Source organism: Sprattus sprattus (genome assembly GCF_963457725.1).
Source record: "Sprattus sprattus genome assembly, chromosome: 6".
Lineage (NCBI taxonomy): Eukaryota > Metazoa > Chordata > Actinopteri > Clupeiformes > Clupeidae > Sprattus > Sprattus sprattus.
The window spans coordinates 29,014,673-29,037,697 of NC_137925.1; the positions used below are offsets into that span (position 1 = coordinate 29,014,673).

A 23,025-nucleotide genomic window follows, 5' to 3' on the forward strand; every position below is an offset into this window, starting at 1 on the left:
TTGTGACACCAGTCGCCTCAGCATCTCTGTATCAGCCATATTCTAAGCAATACTCATCCTCATGTTCATTATCTTATATCTGAAGCGTACTGCACATTAGAATAAGAACAAGAAGAAACACGATGGGTGCCTTCACACACACACAGCTGGTCTGATGGGTGCCCACTCACACACAGCTGGTCTGATGGGTGCCTACACACACAGCTGGTCTGATAGGTGCCCACTCACACACACACACACACACACACACACGGTCTGCTTGGGCCCCAATGAAGCACACTTTTTAGATTCTTATTTTATGAAACAAACCTTTATTAGCAAATGCATCTCTTTTTACACCCTACCAGTAAAAACAAGCATGCCACTGCCTTGCTAACACTAGACACATTTCAGAGGCAAATTGTCATGTTAGTTGGATCTTGGACAGGTACTGAAAAGGGCCAGACAAAGTAACCTGCCCTGCTATCGCCCCTTGAGCAGTGTCAAAGAAATCAGTGTGATGAGCCGGAAATAACTACGCTTGCCTGTCAGTTTTCACACTGCTTAACTAAGCACAACTGGCAAACAAATCTCCATAGCAACCCTATTATAAGCACTACCATGACACTTAAAACCCATACAAAATGAGATATACATATGGATGATGGATTGAGCACATTTGCAATAACTTGAAACAAAACCTTAAATGTTTACGAATTAGTTTAATATTTAGTTTAAATACGGAAACCTGGAACCCCCAAATTAAACACAAACCCAACATCACAAGACTTTCTGGGGGTCATTCATAAGAGGTGAAATTCAATGTGTATAAAATGTGACTACCCTGAGACCTGGGTAGAGAAAGAAGTTCTACACATGGTGAACAACATAATACACAAACGCTAGTTTCGGCCGTTAACAGATATGTTTCTGCAGAAGACAAGTCACTTCCTCAACCAGTCCACCAATCAGGATGTTCTATGTTTTGTAGTTCTTTGTTTTGTAGTTCTTTATCTAAACAGCCATTTTTTTTAGGAGTTGTGCTGTCTAACACAATACTGGAATAGAAAACTATGAGAAACCAAACGGTAGTCACATTGTCTTTTTGTTTAAATACTAAGAAATCCAACAGATTTATGTTCACAGATTTCACACAGGGGTGAAACGCAAGGCACCAAACGTTGCGTTGTTCGGTACACTTCATGTAGCGACTCCTGAGATGTCACTGTTCAGTACTGAATATGGTCCTACTAAAACAAAATAATCTAATAGCTTGTTCTGATTTGACTCCCTGTTTTCTACACCACACTTAAGAAATGAATGCAAGATTATTCAGGAACAAGTCTTTAAACCAAACCGCTGTCCATTCCTCCACTACGCCATCACAAGTCCTTCTCGCATAGCCAGCCGGGGGGGTCAGATCAGGGCCTGGGAGCCCACAGTTGCTGGGGTTCCGTCAGAACGGAGTGGGTTCATGTTGAAGCCCTTGACTGGGATTGTAGCAGATGATCCTCAGTTCTACACGTCCACATCAACCCCACTACATAATATACACCTTCTCAGCTTGAGAGAAGTTGAAGACTTCTTTGGTTCGGGGACAAACCACCTTGTCATCTTGGCGAATGGAGAGCAGTGACTATGGGAACACAAAACACTTGAGTCCATTAAACATGCACAACTAAACCAATGAAAACAAATAGAATGAAAACCTACTTAATCAATACTTTCTTCAGTAGCTTATTTGAATTCCACAGGGTAAAAAACTAAACTAAACTAAGAATACTATTAGGCTATACACTTCAGCATATACCGAAAAGAAAAGAATTAAAAAAAAATGTGTTTAGGAGTGGGGGATCTGACAATTTTGTGATTAAAGAATATTGGAGTTAATTTATTAGTTCAAATACATGTTCATTATTGAAATCGCAGCAACCAATTCTAGTTAATAGTGGAGTGGCAAAACCGTTAACAGATTCTCCTTTTCTTAACTATTCCAACCCTAACCCTGACCCTAACCCTATTCCTTACCAAAACTACCGGAAATATCGTCTCTGGCTACTAAAGTTTCCAAAATTCACAAACGGCCATGAAAAGAAAACAATAATCTGGATTAGGGAACCGGTACGCTGAACCGGTTCTGGACTTGAAAAATAAAAAACTTTTTGGTTCAGGTAAAAAAAAAAAACTAAACCCCAGTGATTCGGTACTGGACTTGTAAAAAATCTAGCATTCACATACTATATCCTTTTCGTTCTAGACCATCTTAAACCTTCCATAGATCGCGAAATCCGTGCTGGGAAAAGACGAAAGCACAGCCATGCATAGCTGTCAATGGCGGCCATTACTGAATTCCAGAAGTCTCGCAAGTTGTCGCCACTGCTCGCGAGATTTGGATGACGTTTGCAATTTTGTTTGTAACTTGAATGAATGAACGAACGAACGAACGAACGAACGAACGAACGAACGAACGAACGAATGAACGAACGAACTTGTCAAACTGTGTATCATCTTAGCAGACTCATTAGCATATATTAACTGTTATGAAGGACGGTACTAGGACCGCAAACTTTATTTAGAAACTATTTGTTATTATGCAACAATATACCTATGAATAATGTACCCTTGACTAGGTTAGTGTCAGTACTCAGTTATAATTTTTGTGTTATTATTTCTGCTACAAACGCTCTCAAACACACATAGGATCATATAGTAGGATAAGTAAATAAGGATGGTGTCTAAGGATAGATATACTTTTTGTCTTAAATACTGCAAATTTCACGCACAGCTTTTAACTAAAGTTTCTAGTAGTTTCTACGGTAATGAAATTTCTGCCATTTTTACATTGATTTGACAATGCTTTGATTTGTACCGTAAAATACTGGTTCGGTCAAATTGTACTACCTATGAAAAATATGTTCACTCTAGCCCGCTGCCCTCCTAAATAAAGCAAACGTGTTAGTGCTTTTAGACTTTGGTTCAGGTCCGGACCTGAACCTAAACCTAAACCTCTGGATTCAAATCCGGACCTAAATCTGAACATGGGTTTAGGTATGCATCCCTAATCTGGATCAATCATGCGTCAACAACTCAAAAGAATAGTATGGAGTTAGAGACATACACCCAAATATCCATCTAGACCTCTGCCTCTCATACCAGCGGTAGGCCTTAGCTTTGGCTAACATACATAGCCAGCCACCATGCTTTGAACTAACTGACTGAATTCATGAACTGGTTTATCATTTGCAAAAGAAACAAAATAAATACTGCTAATGCACAGAGCATATTGCAATGTCAAACTAATGTAGTAAAAAAAAAAGAGGTTACAGCCCTGCTATGCTTTAAATACTCACGTTGTAGCCATTAGGGGTGCACGATTCAGAAAATGTCACGATTCGATACCGATTTTTAGGCTCACGATTCGATTCAAAATCGATTTTCGATTCAAAAACGATTCTCGATTTAAAAAAATTGATTCACAGTATGTAAATGTTAGTGCTGTCAAACGATTAAAATATTTAATCGCGATTAATCACATTTTTGTCATAGTTAACTCAAAATGAATCGCGATTAATCGCAAATTAATTAATCGCAAATTTTATTTTAATGCTCTTATCATGGAAAAGTGGATTGGCTTGCTTTATGCAATGTTTTATTTTATTGAAAAACAATATTGCCAAACAGTGCGGTACAAAATAAAATTATTAAGTGCACATTTCAGACACAGCCTATAGTGCAGTTAAACCATGACTTCTGTTCAGCCAGCTGCCTGTTGACATTTTCAGACAACAGTGAAGCTCGCTTCTTTTGCACAACACAACTTTTAAAGGTAAACTTTCTATTCAGAAGCTTTTTATCAACCATTTCGCCGTATCGCGCTCACCATCACTCAAACCGTAACGTTAGCCTAAAAGAACGTTAATCTTAGAAAAAAAATAAATAAAATGTTTTAATATGAATCGATTTTTGGAATTCTATGAATCGATTCTGGATCGGAAGCACTTGAATCGCGATACGAATGTGAATCGATTTTTTTTGCACACCCCTAGTAGCCATACACATAGCCAAAGGGCTTTAAATACTCACATTGTATCCATACACATAGCCATTGGGCAGCATCATGGGTGGGTTGTTCTCGTTCATGACCTCGCCGGAGATCTTGCAGACCAGGCGCGAGTTGGCGCAGTGGGCCATGGGGAGGGGCTGGGCCAGCTTGTTCAGACTCTTGCTGCACACGGGGCAGTCGGGGTTCTTGGAGGTCCCATCCTCCTTATAGCACTGCCTAGTAGCAGCAGGTCAAGGAAGTCAGCACAACAGTCTCTTAACCCAATCACTTACAGCACTGCCTAGTAGCAGCGTGTCAAGGAAGTCACCACAACAGTCTCTTAAACACAACACAGTCCCTTAACCCTATCACTTATAGCACTGCCTAGTAGCAGCAGGGCAAGGAAATCACCACAACAGTCTCTTAACCTAATCAAGTTAAGATCTTATAGCACTGCCTAGTAGCAGCAGGTCAAGGAAGTCAGCACAACAGTCTCTTAACCCAATCACTTATAGCACTGCCTAGTGGCAGCAGGTCAAGGAAGTCAGCACAAAAGTCACTTAACCCAATCAAGGAGGTCAGCACAACAGTCCCTTAGCCCCCTCAAGTTAATGATGTCAGTACATCTCAACACACAATAGTCCCTTAACGCTCCTTATAGCACTGCCTAGTAGCAGCGTGTCAAGGAATCAGCACAACAGTACCTTAACCACAACCACAGTCCCTTAACCCAATCAAGTTAAGATGAAATCAGCACAACAGTCCCATAACCCCATCAAGTTAAGATGAAATCAGCACAACAGTCCCATAACCCAATCAAGGAAATGATGTCAGTACATTTAAACACCAAAGAGATGGACAAAGATGATGACACCATATAATCACAGACGTGACTGCCAAAGGACCAAAAAAAGCAGGAAAATATACAGAACGCAAAGTCTCCCTCGCACGTTAGCTTTAGCTAGCTTCCATGTAGCAAAAATCTTAAGTTTACTCTTTCGTTAAAATTCAATAACGGTTATTTTAACGATGACCAATCACCATTGTGGGTCTATTGGAAAGTTTAAAGCACCGACTGTAAATCCCATAAACGTAATTGAATAAGACCCTAGCCGGTGTTGGAAAGATCTACAGTCGGAAACGATGTATTTACGTACAGGGGTGTTTGGAGAATGAAAATAATATGAGGCAATAAACATGCTGTGCACACACACACACACACACACACACACACACAAACCAAAGGATACGGGGTTTTGATGGCAGAGAGGCCAGCCTGGAGTGTGATGGTGAACACAGAGTTGTTTCCCAGCTGGTGTAGCCTGTAGTTATCGTATCTGAACTGCTGGATGAGCATCTTCCAGCGTGCCGGATCCAGCAGGTCCTGGACCAGTGAGGAAGAGAGAAATGAGACGCTCACAAACCAATACAGTTGGGATGCAAATACTCCATGTAAAAAAACAGAAACAGGCATACTTATTCCAAACAGAAGACCTATGAGGACCTCTACTTGGAAGTGAAAGTCATCTAGGTAGACTAACCCTTTTGTTAGGTCTCAATAAAATGTCACTTCTTGGAACTAATGTGTATGTCAAAGGGTAAATACAGCAATCCTTAAGTAAAATGTAATACCTTTTAATACCTTTTTTTAATACCTTCTGATTTTTTTTTAAAACCATCACGACAATGAGTTGCAAGTGTTAATCAGCGATCTTTCTAAAATTTACGCAGATTTTGACATATATAACACTATACACAACATAATAGATTTAGAGACTCACTGATGTTGACCACATATTGCACACATTTATTTCATTTTGGGAATAAAAATAAAACAAACTAAATTAAATGTGCAATGGAGAGATAGTTCCAGCACACTGGCTGGCATTCACTGCATGAACTGTTGGTGCATTATAAACTGGCAACTGCTATATGAATTTTTGCTGATACCACTTCACAAACAGGCATCCACTGGTGAACTGCTATTTTCTGCGATTTTAACATAAACCTGTGCTATAGGCCAAATATGAGGTAATTTGCTATAGGCCTAATATGAACTCATGGGCAAACATCAACCGGAAATTGCCCAGCCTTATTGAAGCCATCAACAAGCAGTTTTTTTAAAGAACAATGTTAATCCAAATTTGATGATGTAGCCGGTTTTGTCTTTACCACACGAGAATGACTTGGCGATGTCAGAGTCAGAAAACATTTCTTCAAACATTGCTCCGAAATTCCTTCGTTGGAGTTCAATGAGTGGTGTTTAAACACCACAGAGCCTCAGCACGCAGTGTTGGTGTGGCGCCCATAGTCAGTGTTGGGAAAGTTCACTTTCTACATGAACTAGTTCAGTTCAGAGTTCACAATTTTTAAAATGAACTAATTCAGTTCATAGTTCATCAATTCAAAATTTTGAACAAAGTTCACAGCTCCAAATTCAGTTATTTTTTTCAATATGTTAAAAGCTATATTTTTTCTAAATTATTTCCACAGCCCATATAGAATCACAGACAGCAATTATTGTATAAGTTTATCTGTCTGCAATACCGCTCTCGGCCTTTACGCAACCTCTGCGCCCTCAAACTTGCCAGGCATAGACAGTAGAAGGAAATACACGCAACGATTGACAACACTGGATACAGGACTGTTAACAATTATTGAACTAAATTAAAAGAGTGAACGTGCCGTTCACAGACACCAGAATGAACGAGTTCACAGAATCGTTCATCAGGCAGAAATACAGTACGTTCAGTTCACTACCAAAATTATTACTATTATATATCTATCTATAAATCCAGGAATCTCTGTGTGTCAGTCTGTCTAGGGCGTATCTCCCTGACGGTAGTTTGGTTAGTTATGAGATTTCGCATGTAGCTTACGCATGTCATGAACCTGTGCATCCTTGATTTTGAAGATTTTTGAATTCATAGTTTGCGAGATATTTGTATTTTACCGTTTCCCGCAGGCACTAATGGGTTATCGTTTCCCGTAGCACCGAAATGACGTCACAAATTACGTCACAAACAATATTAGCGGTATTAAAACTATCCTGCCTTCACTCAAAGTTCAGAATAGCGTTGGATACGTTAAGGAGGTCCGCATTCAAATTCTTCTTGGTGAACAGATACAGACTTTTGCTCAGGTAATCTTAAGGCAGTGATTGCTTTTATCTATTCGTTTATTTTTTAAGCTTCTTCATATTAAGTTTCAAAGTAATGTCTAGAGTTGTACAGTCATCTAACAGACAGGGAATAATAATCCATCAAAATATTCATATTGTTTATTAGTATAGCGTATTTTTACAGTACATTTCTGCACTTATTCGACTTACAACTTGGCAAACTCATTTCATAAGCATGGTTGAAATGTAACTGTGATTACAGCACTTATTCATGGCATATGCAAAACGCATGAATTTTAGTGACGTGAATTATGTCATAGTCATAGAACAGTCGTCGTCATAGTGTTACCCCAGCTGATGCGTATGGGCCTGGCATGTAACCAACTGTCATTACCATGTTAAGTAGTATATTGTAGTTTGATGTATTTGTATAAGAGTTAGCTTTCTATTCAACGTTGCCGGTTAGCCTAGACCAGTGACCATGTGTTCATGGCATGCATCTACTGACGCAATGAGAGAGGTTTTCCGATGTATTAGTGTCCCGATGTTTCTGTTATAATTCGTGTGTACTTTGTTTTCTCAATATTGCAATATTATAAACCTCAGTCTGCATTTACCCTGGCTGGGAGAGGCTGTCATTCCGAAGACACTGTGTGTGATCGCCTTTGCTCTGTGTTCATTAAACCTGTCAGAGTGTATGAATAAACGGCTGGGTGCCAGTCAAAATCACAACGCAAGAGTGGAGTACTACAACGCTACAAATGGTAGCTTATATTGATAAGCCTCGGAGGCTTTCAGATTGTTCATTGCTTTCCCATCTGTTGCTATGGAGTCCACGAAATACGCGCAAATAAACATTAAAACATTTCTTAATGAAAAGGAAACATGCATCACAATAATACTTCAGTGTAACCTGTACCTATGTGGAGTGCAAATATGTCTTGCTATTACACTACCCAACAGCTACACCTACGTCTGCTAACACTACAGAATGCATAATTCCTACGGGCACTGCACTAGTTACTATTAATTATAATTATCAGTACCATGAATTAGTTCATGAACTTTCGTAGAATTAACTGCTCTCGCCGACCGCGCATTCCAGTTTTATGTTTAGTGGATTGCATCTGCATGTGTTGACATTGATGTTTTTTTTTTACAAACCGAACAATAAGCCTGCTGGTTATTCCCTACTACAGGCCTGAGCCAGTCCATAAACGTTGGGTCTTGTCAGAAAACTTGCATTTACCCATTGACGACGATGACAAGATATGCCTAAGCAAGTCAAAAACGTAAGCCAGCCAGTTGGCTACCCAGTTGAAGCGCACGAAGTGTTTGACATGACAAACGACCACTGAATATGACGTCAGCATCAAAAATATGTTTAGACTAGGGCCGGGACTCGATTAAAAAAAATAATCTAATTAATTAGAGACTTTGTAATTAATTAATCGAAATTAATCGCATATAAATATTTGACCTGAGAACAGTGAGAAGTAATTTTTTTCACATGGATTTTTAGTATACAATTGAATAATGACTGAATACATAAGCTTAAGCAACAAAAATATTGTTTATTTTTGTTCAAGTCCAACAGACCAGTGCAATTTTTGCCATTAAGTGTAGCAATACCATATTTAGAAATGTAGTACATTTCAGAAATGCAGGTAGCCTATAGATAGGTAGACCTTCTGTAAACTATAATACTTTGAGTTTTTTAAGTAAAACACAATACTTTCAAGTACATTCAGAACATTGGAAACCCTGACTGTTAGAAAACATCTCTGGTGGAGTGTGGGTTGTGTGGGTTGTACCCGGAGTCAGGCTTAACGTCCACGCTAGCTGCTATATGTTTTGCATTGAGGTGATACTCGATGTGCTGCAGTGATATGCGAATTCCTTGTTGCATAGCTTGCACTGAGCCATGTTCTTATCGACGCCTCCATGCGTTCGTTTTTTGTAACAAAATGTCCCATCCATTGGGCCAACCAACACGGTCTCATCAGCTTTTTTGTCCATGTTTACTGTGCCACTGTGGTTTGTTGGTCAACTTGTTTGAACCAAATTTATGCGCGTTAGTTGGTGCGCCAGTATAAACGGTCCGTCTGAAACTCCTCCAGTGAGAAACGTTCCGCGGTGCAAAAATAGATACGATTAAAATGCGTACATTTTTTTAACGCGTTCATTTTTGTGTAATTAATTAATCTTAATTAACGCGTTAAAGTCCCGGCCCTAGTTTAGACTGATACGGAAGATCTTTCATTATCAGGGTGTCTACAGGTATAAACAAATTCAATTTAAGACTTTTTAAGACTTTTTAATACCACTTCTAAATGAAATTTAAGACCAAACTTACGATGGAAAAACAAATCAAAAGTGGAAATATACAGTAATCTTTCCAAGTAAACACACTGATGTCTGATAATAACCGGTTGAGTTTAAAAAACACCAGCTAAATGTGTGTAATGCGAAAAGATAACAAAAATGTCATCAGTCCTCAATTTTCAGAGCATTTAGGTCCCATAAACAAATGCTTATAAAATCAAGTAAATAAATTAAAAAACGCCCAAATCTGGCTGGAGCCCTGGCTACGATGATAAACCAATAAACAGGAGCCCTGGCTACGGCGCAATCCGAGGGGTGGGGTTATCCCCTCAAATCTAGGCTACGAGATTCAGCCCTAACAAGTTCCGATCATTTGAACGACAGCAAGAAAATAACATTTGCGAATAAAGTGTACAATGGAAACATAGGCCATTGTTCGTGTTTTACTACTCAAAGCATTCCAGGGATTGAGTTACAGTGGCAAGTTAGCGATCAAAGCAACAGGTAGACCACCTCCCAAAATCAGAGCAACTGCAGATTACAGCACAGCTGGCTAATAAGTGGTAACGTTAGCTACCAATGGAGTTGAATGAATGGTGTGCTAACGGTCACATATTAGAACGTAACGTAAATGCAAAACGTTTTTTTTTTTTTTTTTTTTTTGCTGTCTCACACCGTGATAAATATGTTTAAGTGACCTCCGTTTAATTTCCATAAACTGTTCGTTGTAAGGTAAAATTAATACATTGCTAGCGGGCGTGGTGTAGCGTGTGGAAATAGCACTGACAGGACTAGAACTCCGAGGCCCAACTTTTCGTATTTGTAAGAGGTCAGGGCCCAACAGACACCCCGCTTATTTTAGCGAATCTATATTCCATTAGGCTAATTGAATCTATAATCCATTCATTGTAATTAATAAGCGATTGTTATGTGTGAGAAAAAGCAACATCAGCACCTGCCACAGGTGGAAGCCTATAAATAAATAAAAGAAAAATCGAACTCTAGATATAGCATCAAAATTGTATTGTGCACCAGAAAACAACATAAATACACACAGATAACTTAATTGCAGTAGGCCTATCCTATTTGTGCACAGCAAACAGAACCAGAAAAGACCCAAAAGATAACATGTACTCAAAACAAGTGATGGAACATGCAAACAAGACCTCTCAGCTAGGCCTAATTAAAATAGGTGATGCTTCAGACATGCAAACAAATAGGTTCAAATAGGTCAATATAATGATTCAAATAATTTAAATAATGAATTAAATCTGTGGCTGCAATCTATAATCAACATAAATAGCACCAATCATTCCTGGGCAGTCGTTTGAGTTGGTAGCTGTCCACAGAAAAGCATAACCACTCCAATGATAACGCACAAAAACAGCACTAATGCGTCGGTCGAATCCTATACATTTACGAGTAATCACCTCAGACAGCGTGTATTTTAGACACTGTTGTTTAATGATATTTTTTTCGTGCTCTCTCGCCGTCAAGCAAGTAATATGCGAAACACAATGCTGCCACTCGACGGTAAATCGTAACAATTATCCACTGAAGCAATTAGGAACACCTCAGTCAGCCCACCGTCTTCAACTATGTTGAAGAACAGACAGTCACCACCAACCCAAACTGATACAGCGTTGATAACTTAAACTTGGTCTAGTTATTTTCCTAGAAACGTCGTGGAGTGTGGGTTGGCAATCATCTAACCTGGGGTTGCTTTCCGTCAGGTGCTTTGCATTAAGGTGATAACTTAAAGACGAGTTGCTTCTGTGACAGCTAACTTCAGCTTGACAAATGCTACATACAACTTTAGATTTGTCGATTGTCCCGTCATTTGGCCTCTTAAACAGAAACCAAACAATCCCTCAGCTCTCTCCACCTTTCACTACTGCTTCGGTCGCTCTTGCCTACCTGACTGCAGGCACGCGCCGCTAGTGTCACACCGGAAGTAAACAAAGTTGCGTCAACTGCATTCAAATATTTGTATCACATACATAGACAACGCAGCGCACCGGCTACCTGGCAGAACAGATTGCCTGCATTTTCGCACTGACATGGCACACAAATATTTAAGACCAATGCAAACTGATTTTAAGACAATTTAATACTTTTTAAGGCCTTATTTTGATGAAAATTGATTTACGACTTTTTAATGACCCGCGGCCACCCTGATTATGTGCCCAGCTTTGCTAAAGCCTGCATTTAAACGAACTAATGCGAACTTAAGCAGATATAATTCCAATCAGAATAGGACACTTGATAGTCTGAAAAGATAATACCTATTTACAAAAAAACAATACCTCTAAAACCACATATAACACTTTTCATGGCCTTAAATTTGGCAATTTTGATTTATCACCTTTTAATTAAGCAATAAGGTTCGAGAGGCAGTACTGTATTGTCAATAATGTACTTGTTCAAAGGGTGTTGTTAGGCCCGACGCGCCGCCATCTTGGTTGGAACGCTCAGGTAAATGTAAACAGGTCGTACAGAACCTTTATCGTAGAATAAAGCACACCCCGTGACTCACTCTCAACCAATCAGAATGCTTAATTTCATCTACCCGTGTTATAATACTTTAAAAACCCCGCGGGCACCCTGTGTTTCCAACACTGTGCATGTGGTACAGGACTAACACTGTATGAGGTGCTGTACCTTGTAGGGGGAGATACGTGTGTGTGTGTGTATGTGTGTATATGAGGTGCAGTACCTTGTAGGGGGAGATGTGTCTGAGGTACAGTATTTTGTAGGGGAGATGTGTGTGTTTGTGTGTGTGTGTGTGTGTGTGTGTATGAGGTGCAGTACCTTGTAGGGGAGATGTGTGTGTGTGAGGGGGAGATGTGTGTGTGAGGGGGAGATGTGTGTGTGTGTATGAAGTGCGGTACCTTGTAGGGGAGATGTGTGTGAGGTGCGGTACCTTGTAGGGGAGATGTGTGTATGAGGTACAGTACCTTGTAGGGGGAGATGTGTGTGTGTGTGTCTGAGGTGCAGTACCTTGTAGGGGGGGGATGAGTGTGTGTGTGTGTCAGAGGTTCCGCTAGAGAAAAATGTTGCCGGTCATTTGCCGGACATTTTAATGATAAGCCGGCCAAATATCTATTTCTGCTTCTAAATTAGCCTATTGAAGAAAACTGACGGCATGCGTAGCTTAAATAATAACATAATCAGGTAGTTTAGAATGCAACAACTTTACAATGGAAAAAAACATTAATGTCTGATGTGCATCAATAAGTGGCCTTTAATCGCAACCTGCTGTTGCGTTAAATTGAGCGCCGCAACATGGTCATTGCGCTGACTATGTTCAATGAGAGCATAGATTCTAAAATTATTCGACCCTCTTGTGAATCCGTTGCGTCGTCCTGCCTTTTCGCAGTGCTAACAGAACATTTTACTGTGACTATCAATTACCTCGCACCAGAACTTGTCACTCCCGACATAAACGCCGACTTCGCCTTTTTCTCTGGTGAAGCTGTTCGAACATCTAGGGCTTCAGGTAGGCTATTAAGTGTTTGGAAAGTTCACTTTCTACATGAACTAGTTCAGTTCATAATTCCAAATTTTGAACTAAGTTCACAGCTCCAAAAAAATTACTTGTTCAGTCTGTTTTTTCAATATGCTGCGAGCTATAATTTTTCAAATTCTCTATCTGTCTGCAATACCGGTCTCGGCTCCACGCAACTTCAGTAGGCTATAATGAAATGAAAGGTTCATCCTCATCAGTTGCGTTTGGCCTCTGATTAAAGCTTTATAAGGCTAGTCTGCTTGGCCATGTTTGATCGTTCTCACTTCGTTCGCTCCTTGTTTGTTACCGACGGTTTGCGCTTTATTTAAAATGCAGCATATGCGTGTTGTTTAATAACTTTGTAACGGTAGATTAGCCTTTTCCTTTAAAACACAATAAGGGCAGTGCACGTTTGCTTTATAGGCCTAAATATTAGGATTGTTGTCAAACTTAGATTGTGTTTGCGAGACAGGATTTTTAAGAAATTCCAATCAGACAATTTGACCGGTGAGCTCTAATAGTTTCGGACATTTCAAAATGTTTCCGGACAAAAACCGGCAAATACCGAACAACGGAAACGCTGGTGTGTGTGTGTGTGTGTGTGTTTGTGTGTGTGTGTGTGTGTGTATGAGGTGCGGTACCTTGTAAGATGTGTGTGTGTGTGTGCGAGGGGGAGGGGTGTGTGTATGATGTACAGTACCTTGTAGGGGGAGATGTGTGTGTCTGAAGGGAAGGCCAGCATGCCCATGACCTGCCGTACTTCATCAAGCTGCCCACCCTCGGCCTGGCTGAAATGCTTCCGTGCATGTCTGCAGCACACGAGTATTTATAAAAACATAAAAAAAAACATCAACAAACATACATAAACAAGTTTGCTTCCATGCACGTCTGCAGCAAATGAGTATTTATAAAGACTTAAGTTTGCTTAAGTGCGAGATAACAAACCTAATGCCTTAGATTAACCGTAACCAGAGTAGCTCACCTGACGGCATCCATGCGTTTGTTTTGTCTGATGAGTTCGATGAACTCCTGAATCCTCAAGCTGAACTCCAAGCAGCTCTAGAATGAAAGTTTCATACGACGCCCGTCTCATTAGTGGAAATGACTGTCTTGATGAGTGAAATGATTCTCTTGCTCAACATTACCATTACCTCTCAGAGACCAAACACATTCTTGTACCATTTAGGAGGAAAGGCCTATTAACTCACTACAAACAAACATAAATGTGGCAATTCATTTTTCTTAATCTGTGGTGGAAAACAGCTCTAAAAATCGTGAATCGTTGCCTTGCTAGTTATTCCGTATGGATGTGTGTGTGTGTGTGTGTGTGTGTTTGCTAGTTATTCCAACATACTTTCATTTTGCGAAGCCGTGACTTGTTGTCATGGCACCAGGCCAAACACGTGCCGGTCTCCTGTCGTTCCAGAGACTCCTCCACTTCCTTGGCCGTGAGGAACATCTCAATGTTCACCAAGTCCTGGAATACATTAACAGGAATCACCTTACTGCTACACACACAAACACACACCCCTAACCCTGGAATTCAATAACATGAATAACCTTACTGCTCGCTACAGATAACACTGAACCATGAGTCAAATGATGTAGTAGAGGCGCTTGACATATGAACATGTACCAGGGGGAGTCAAAAATGTACCTCAATACCACTCTGCCGGGCAAGCTTCATCGTGGTGTTGTAGTAGCCGCAGCTTAGCAGGTGCTCCACCATCATGCGCACACGCGCACACACACACACACACACACACACACACATACACACACACACACGTACCTCAATGCCACTCTGCCGGGCAAGTTTCACCGCGGTGTTGTAGTACCCACAGCGCAGCAGGTGCTCCACCATCATGCGGTCCATGCGCTTTTTCTTCCAAACATTAACTCCGGCGGGCTGGTCACTGCTGTGCTCCTTCAGGTGCTCTATCCGCCGTTTACACAGCTTAGCGCTCTCATCCTCTGCCTGGATGGACTCAGCAGCCTGACAGAATAACAGAGGGAATTGTAGGAACTTGCATATTAACAAGTTTATACTCACTCATATTATCATGAGTTCATCACACGCTAGCAGCTGCCAATTGTTAAGATAATTCTCTAAGCTTCATAAACTTAATTTTAACAGGAAATTATATGCACTTTATGTTTCATGTAAGACACACTAGCTACTGAAAACTAGGGATAACTAAGATAGTTTGGAATAGCTAAGTTAGCCAAGATAGATAGGGATATCTAAGAAGTTAGTTAGGAATAGCTAAGGCAGTTAGGGATAGCTAAGAATGTTAGGGATAGCTAAGATGGTTAGGGATAGCTGAGATAGGTAAGATAGTTAGGGATAGCGAAGATAGCTAGGGCTAGCTTAGATAGTTAGGGATAGCTAAGATAGCTAGGGCTAGCTAAGATAGCTAGGGATAGCAAAGATAGTTAGGGATAGCTGGGATAGCTAAGATAGTTAGGGATAGCTGGGATAGCTAAGTTAGTTAGGGATAGCTAAGACAGCTAAGATAGCTGGGTCATTTTTTGAGGATGAAATACATTTAAAAGTGTTAACATTTGAGAATAATCTATCAAATCACTTTGAAACATCATTTTCTTCAAGACCAAAATCTATAAGTTCTGGTTTTATCCATTTTGGTGAGAATATTAAGAGAATAATGGCAAAATTGTCAATGTGGTGTAACCATAAAACGTGGTACCAAGTATTAAAACTTGCTAAAAAAAATGTGAAATTCTCTTCAAAATAGCCTCTGATATACTTTGGCATGATCTTTCACTTGCACCTTTTAAAACTTAATAATAGTTATGTAACATCATTGTTCGGAATATTTTAATCAATATGGGGAATCATGTCTGCCAAGTCAACCTCTTGAAATGTCAAGTGGTGTAACCGCATTTTAGGAGCCAATGGAAAATATTGTGGCAGAAGATCATGTCACAGAGAAGAACCCCTGAAGAACCTAACTGCTACATGTCAAGGTTAGTACTCTCTCTAAAATTTGACATAATTAAGCGTTTTTCAGCCATGGTCAGGTGACATGTCAAGTGGTATGACCTCAGTAAAAATATAAATAAACCATTATAATCAAAGTGATTATATTAAATGTAAAATATGTTTTTAAATATTCACACCAATGTTAAGTGTTGACAGTCATCCTAAATAATGCCTGCAGATTTTGGTTTTAAATTGAAATGTCAAATGGTGTAACCGGTTACACCATTTGACATCTTCCGGTTTGAGGCCGATTTGATCAATTTAGGGCCAAAAGCTTTATTTGTGATCCTGATAATACATTTTCTTATAGTTGAAATAGTGACTCCTACTGTTCAATATTAACAGCAGGTTTAAATGTGATTTTTTTCCCATGAAGTTTATTGATAGATACATTTTTTTGTATGTTTAGTTGTATTTAGTTATTTATTTAATGAATTATTTGTTTTATTTATTGATTTAATTATTTATTTGTTCATTCATTCATACATACATTTAAATTCACATTTCTATAATATATTGTATGTAAGTAGACAGAATTTTGATATAGGTCTGGACATAATGTAAATGCAAACAATAAGATTTCTATCCTCTTGTCCCCTAACAGATGCCCCTTTCAACCAAAGAAAAAGTGGCTTGCCATAGGCTGGTATGCCTCATATCTGGTAGGCATTCAGTCAATGGCCTGGCCAAAAGACAGGAAAGGTAGTACAGACATGCTGAACCTGACTCTTTCACTAAATCCGTCAGCGGATGACGGCCCTCCTCAGAGTATTGCATCAACTGATCAGTTTGGTCCCGTTTCTTCATTATTTTGGTTAATGTTTTTAATGTAATATGAAAAATAACATGAGAATATATTAAAACTAGTGCTGTCAAACGATTAAAATATTTAATCGCGATTAATCGCATTTTTGTCATAGTTAACTCAAAATGAATCGCGATTAAATTAAACAAAATTAATCGCGATCGCAAATTTTTATCTATTCTAAATGTCCCTTCAATTATTTTTTTCCATCATTTTTATTTTATTTTAATGCTCTTATCAACATGGAAAAGTGGATTGGCTTGCTTTAAGCAATGTTTTATTTTATTGAAAAACAACATTGCCAAACAGGGCGGTTCAAAATAAAATTATAAAGTGCACATTTAAGATAAACAAGGATTCAGCCTATAGTGCAGTTAAACCAAGGATTCAGCCTATAGTGCAGTTAAACCATGGCTTAATATATGGCGGTTTCCTCCTCCAAACATTGCGAACCAGGGAAAAATGTAATTTTGTGACAATTTGTCACTGTATAGAAAAATCCATGCTTCAGACTTGCCAATGGGATATTACATTTCAAATCCAACATTTACAATGCTTTTCCCTGAAGTTTAGACTGAGTGGAGGTTGTGTGTGTGCGCTTACCCTGTGTGTCTGTGTGTCTGTGAGAATGTATGTGTGTGACACCAAGCTGTGTGTCTGTGAGAATGTGTGTGCGTAAAACAAAGCCTGCGCGTGTGTTAAGGGGAGACAGAGTGTGTGAGATTTAGGAGCCGCGCGGATGAGGAGACAGAGAGACATTCTATAGAGAACCACCCTAGCAAGTAGTCAAGCATGCATGTTTCAAATATTCACCAAAAATCTACTTTTTATCTTACAGTCAACTTTTTTTCAGATTTGTGTACTTAACACTCTCAAGTGTCTTCATATGAACTTGTGATTGAATCAGAGTTTCACTTTTTGACCTGCAGATGTGTAAAGCATTATTTTAGCGTTAACAATGTATCCAATTTGCTTTATATCAATAATTTTTCAAGATATGAAGTTGCCTTTGCACATGGGAACATGCTGTAGTGTCTTCCAAGTGACATACCAGTTTGGTGTTGATATCTCAAAGATTAGCTGAGATATGACTTCACTTCCTGTTTGACCGCTTTTCTGCTGAATTTGAGTGGCTGTACCGGACAAACCATATGGTAACTTTTTGTGATATTTGGCACAATCATTAAGGACAGTCCCTTCTTTATTCATACAAAGTTTCATGTCTCATTATACCACTCTAGCGCCACCAACGGGTGAAAGTTGGACTTGTGTTAACACACGCAACTTTTGAACCGTATGACCGATTTTCGTAAATGAGGTACCATTGGATTCCCTGGGTCAAGACGAATTAAACACCATGTGGCGTAAATTTCACTCAAATATTTGCTGACATATGACTTCACTTCCTGTTTGGCGACTTTTCAGCTGAATTTGAGTGGCTGTACCGGACAAACGGTTGTGAGGATCAAAATTCTTTCCATAACTTTTGTGAGGCTAGGTCTGAAGATCATCTCTGGTGATTTTGAAGAAGATTTGCCAAAAATTGTAGGAGGAGAAGGCTTTCAAAGGTTTTTGATAAAACCGGAAATTGACGCCATAGGATGTGTTTAATTCGTCTTGATCCAGGGAATCCAATGGTACCTCATTTTTGAAAATCGGTCCCACGGTTCAAAAGTTGCGTGTGTTACAAAAGTCCAACTTTGACCTGTTGGTGGCGCTAGAGTGGTCTATTGAGAGCCATGAAAATTGGTGTGAATGAAGAAGGGACTGTCCTTAATGAGTGTGCCAAATTTCACAAAAAGTTACCATATGGTTCTAGGGGCTGCCATTGACTCCCATGGCAGGAGAATAATAATACCTACGATAACAATAGGTTACCTCCTACCTAATTACCCGTAACAGTTAGGTTACCAATAAAAGGTAAGCCAACTACGTCTGTGCTTTCAACCAGCTGACTGTTGACATTTTCAGACAACAGTGAAGCTCGCTTCTTTTGCACAACACAACCTTTAAAAGGTAAACTTTCTATTCATAAGCTTTTAATCATCCATTTCGCCGTATCGCGCTCATCATTCACTCAAACGTGACGTTAGCCTGCTAGACAGTTTGGGAGGGCAAAAAGAACGTTAATCTTAAAAAAACGCGTTAATCGCGCGATAAAAAAATGAACGGCGTTAAAATGGGTTTGCGTTAACGCCGTTAATAACGCGTTAAACTGACAGCACTAATTAAAACATCTAATTAATTTTACCTTGGTGACTACTTATTTGTTTTTCTGTGTCAATTGCTTGCTCTTTGGCTGTTGAAGCAGTATGGTCATTTGGTGTAACCGATTAATATCAATTGGCGTAACCAGTATTTTTGACAAAAATCTCATATTGTACAAAAAAGTTAATATGGATGATACTTAAGTATTCCACTACACTGTTATAATGTGTTTTAAAACCATTTTTACCCAAATGGCCATGGAATATGCAGAAAACTTTAATGTTTACAACATAATGTCTTGCTCAGTACATTAAAACATCAATTTAATCTGAATTTTTTAAATAAATATAATAAAAAAAAATTCATGTGATATTTGAAAATCAATTACTTGTTTTCATGACTACACGTACATAAAATCTAGGAGGATGAAATATTAAATACTTGTACTTGTGTAATGGTTACACCATTTGACAATATACAGGGCCATTAGTTCCGTATTTGGTGAAAAATGGTAGAAATGTCATATCAAATACTATGAAACCAACAGAAATGCAAAATATACATTTTAACAGTTCTTAGGCATGTTGTTTGAACAGGTTTAAAACATATTTTTTAAATGGCATCTTGCCAACCCTTATGTCACTGACCCAGCTATAGATAGCTAAAATAACTGGGATAGCTAAGATAGTTAGGGATAGCTAAGATAGTTCATAGTGAAACCCTGGATGTAGCCTTTCGCTGAAAATTGTAACACTCAGACATGCAACGAAACAGACCTCTATAACAAAAACATGGATACTTAATGTTACGTTTAACAAGTATGGAGTTGCAAACAACACAGAATACACACCTTCCGTTTGAGAGCGCTCAACTTCTCCACCACGCCATCTAGGAGTGACACCACAGAGTCAACCACAGGGAAGTTGCTGAGAGTCTTCTCCAGTTCAGCTACCACCATGGTCACGTGGCTGGTCTCCCTGTCGATGTGCTTCTGGGCTGCTCGGAAGCGCTTATTCAAAGTCTCATATGGTACCTGTGAATGAGAGCAACAGGTCATCAATAATGGCCTCTGTGAAAGAGTAAAACATGTCATCTATAATGGCCTCTGTGAATGACAGCAACATGTCATTTATAGTGGCCCTCCAGGATTTTTGAGATTTGCATTTTCACAAATTCAAGGATTTCCAGCAATTGCAATTCCAAAAGAAATTCAGTTATTTTTGGCCTCAAAAATTACTGTAAACCCTTGCAAGATGTTGTTATATAAATTATGGTGTTATATTAATGTAATTTGCTTGGCTTGATTTTTGCTAATATTGTTTTAAAAAGTAACCGAAATAGACATTGCACAATCTGGTAACCCCGATATTGTAACCAAACAAATCCATCTGAGGTGATTTCTGAGGCATTTTAACCTAAACAGCTGCCCAATCTGGTAACCCCGTTATTGTACCCAAACACATTTTTTATATGCCAGTTGTCTGCGCTGCAATGGCTTGTGTTCGACCAATCAGCATACACTTATGTCACTCATGGCTTGTGTTCGACCAATCAGCATACACTAATGTCACTCTTGGTTCCTCTTGTGCTGGGAGAGTACCCACCCTGAAGCAGGAACAAAAAAAAAACTCCTAAATACACACAGCCTACACACACACTCCTGAATACAGTTAGGTGGGAATACACACAGCCGTTTCATTATCAAATAGAAGACTGAGTCCGAATTAAAATGTGTTACAATGGGATGTGTATGCTACTGTGCGCATCACTAACTTCCAGGTGAGAAAAAAATGCATTCCCATGTATGGGTCCGAATGCACCTTAATATGAACCACAGTGCTGCAGAACTGCTTCCATTTCCTACTTTGGGAGCACTAGTATATCCACATAAAACCAAGTTCTGAGTCTGCAAGACAACAAGCAATCTCTTCATGCGCTTTTCAAACGCCATTTCCAGGCCAGAGGACCGCCACAGGTACATAATAAAGCAGGCCTCACAGCCTAAGATGCTAGCTCCCTTTGTCAGCTGATGTAGGTTATAGCCCAAGATGCTAGCTAGCTTCTGTCAGCTGATGTAGGTTATATTTAAACATTTACGTTATAATATGATTAATAACCTGTTCTTTGGGAAAGAAGAGCAAAGAACCCAGACTGCAAGAACGCTCACAAGAGAGCAACGGAAATCTCTTCACAGTTCCGCCAACTAATATAGCCTAATAATAACTAATATAATAATAACTCATATAAAAATAACTAATATTATAATAACTTATATAGCATACTGTGAAAAAGCGATGTAATCATTACCCAATGGGATTATATATGGTAATTGTCTTAGGGATTCACGATAATATCGGCAAGACATCGGTATCGGCAGATATCGGCTTCAGAACTTAATTATTGGTATCTGCAGATATGAAACATTTCTGCCGATGTACCTGGCCGATAAGGTGACGTGTAAATTATGCGCACGCGAAGCAAATGTTTATGAGCGTCGGCTGTGTGGCAGTAGCCTACTTCACAGTATCAGAGGATGATGATATTTGTCAGAAAACTTTTCATGAGAAGGAGGAGGAGGAGGAGATGCAGCTTGGCCATAACGTAGGTTGCATGCATAGATGCAGACCACCCGCGTGCCACGCTTTACAACATTACCTGTCGCGCTAATGGACGTTAATAAGTTACGGAGTTAGCTAGACAACACTAGCTTTTTAGCTTGCATGCTACGTGACACCAGAGAAGTTGATGCCTCATTTCATGGGATGTGAAACGTTATGTCACAAGCCCACGCTATCTGTACATGGCTCACTTTTGCATTTATGGAATTTATACAGCTAATTTGGCAATAAAGTTACATAGATTAGTCTAGAAATCCTAGAAGTTACGTTATTAAACTGTAAGTCAGTTAACCAAGGTTAGCGTGCAAAGTTCGCCAAGCATGCTACGTGACACCAGAGAAGTTGATGATGCCTCATTTGACGCAATGTGAAACGTTATGTCACGAGCCCACGCTATCTTTACATGGCTTACTTTTCCATATATGGAATTTATTCAGCTAACTTGGCAATAACGTTACATAGATTAGTCTAGAAATCCTAGAAGGGACGTTATTAAACTGTAAGTCAGTTAACCAACGTTAGCTTGCCAAGTAAGCCAAGCTGCATTTCAAGAGTGTAGTTCAAGTTCAAGGAGGTACTGTTCAAGTAGGAAAATTGTGACGTGAAAATATAAATAAATCTGCCATATTTGAAACCATTTCAGAGTGAATGTCTATTTCTAAAATGATACAAATCAAGTCTGTAATGTCCTGTATTTACAGCAATACCCTAGCATAATAACAGATACATTCTAGTACAGGAGAGACTTTTCAATAATTAAAAAGCTGAGGTGTATATATCGGTATCGGTATTCGGCCAAAATGAGCTTGCAAATATCGGCATATCGGATATTGGCTAAAATTCTATATTGTGCATCCCTAATTATTGTCTTCCGTCTTTTTGAGACGTATGTTTATTTAGAAAGGTCTGGAGGATGTTATAACATTAAAAATGGGTCATGCTGTGACTGAAGTCCGCTGACAAACTATGTTAGCTTCACCAGCTTACGTAAACAGGCTTTTAGCTAGGATTTTTTTAGGGGGGGTCCATTTTGTCATTTAACGCCCCCCCCCCCGTCAATTTTTTTATTCCTAACTGTCTGAAACCCTATTTTACTGCATTTTGAGGTGCACATTTTGTGGAATTCAGGTAATATTTTTTGGTGTGTGTGTTGCAGTATTTTTGCTTAATTGTCATATGATGTACATCAGTGTACCACACAAACTGAAAATCATACCAACACAGAAGAAATTCAAGCCAGAACTAGGTGTACATCTTGTATGTATATATGCAGGGGCCTACTGGTCAGGTGATAGTAACATAGTGTTAGACTTGGCTGAGGACGTTTTACTTTTTATGAATATCTTAGTCCCAGAGTCTTCCTTGACTAGTGATTACATATTCAATTGAGTTAATCTTTCATATATATTGTGCAA

At 39.2% G+C, this 23,025-nt stretch overlaps 1 protein-coding gene across 1 annotated transcript in view; it reads right to left on the reverse strand.

The window, feature by feature from the left end:
- Nucleotides 1-297: 297 nt before the first annotated feature.
- Nucleotides 298-23,025, reverse strand: part of maea (macrophage erythroblast attacher, E3 ubiquitin ligase) — a 37,432-nt gene continuing 14,704 nt past the window's right edge. Inside the window, exons 2-9 of the mRNA XM_080840408.1 lie at nucleotides 19,843-20,025; nucleotides 14,768-14,971; nucleotides 14,330-14,452; nucleotides 13,958-14,034; nucleotides 13,676-13,784; nucleotides 5,272-5,405; nucleotides 4,063-4,258; nucleotides 298-1,615 (exon numbers count right to left, since the gene is read on the reverse strand). Coding sequence (XP_080696534.1) covers nucleotides 1,520-1,615; nucleotides 4,063-4,258; nucleotides 5,272-5,405; nucleotides 13,676-13,784; nucleotides 13,958-14,034; nucleotides 14,330-14,452; nucleotides 14,768-14,971; nucleotides 19,843-20,025 — 1,122 coding nt within the window. The 3' untranslated portion in view covers nucleotides 298-1,519. The remainder of the gene's footprint in view (nucleotides 1,616-4,062; nucleotides 4,259-5,271; nucleotides 5,406-13,675; nucleotides 13,785-13,957; nucleotides 14,035-14,329; nucleotides 14,453-14,767; nucleotides 14,972-19,842; nucleotides 20,026-23,025) is intronic.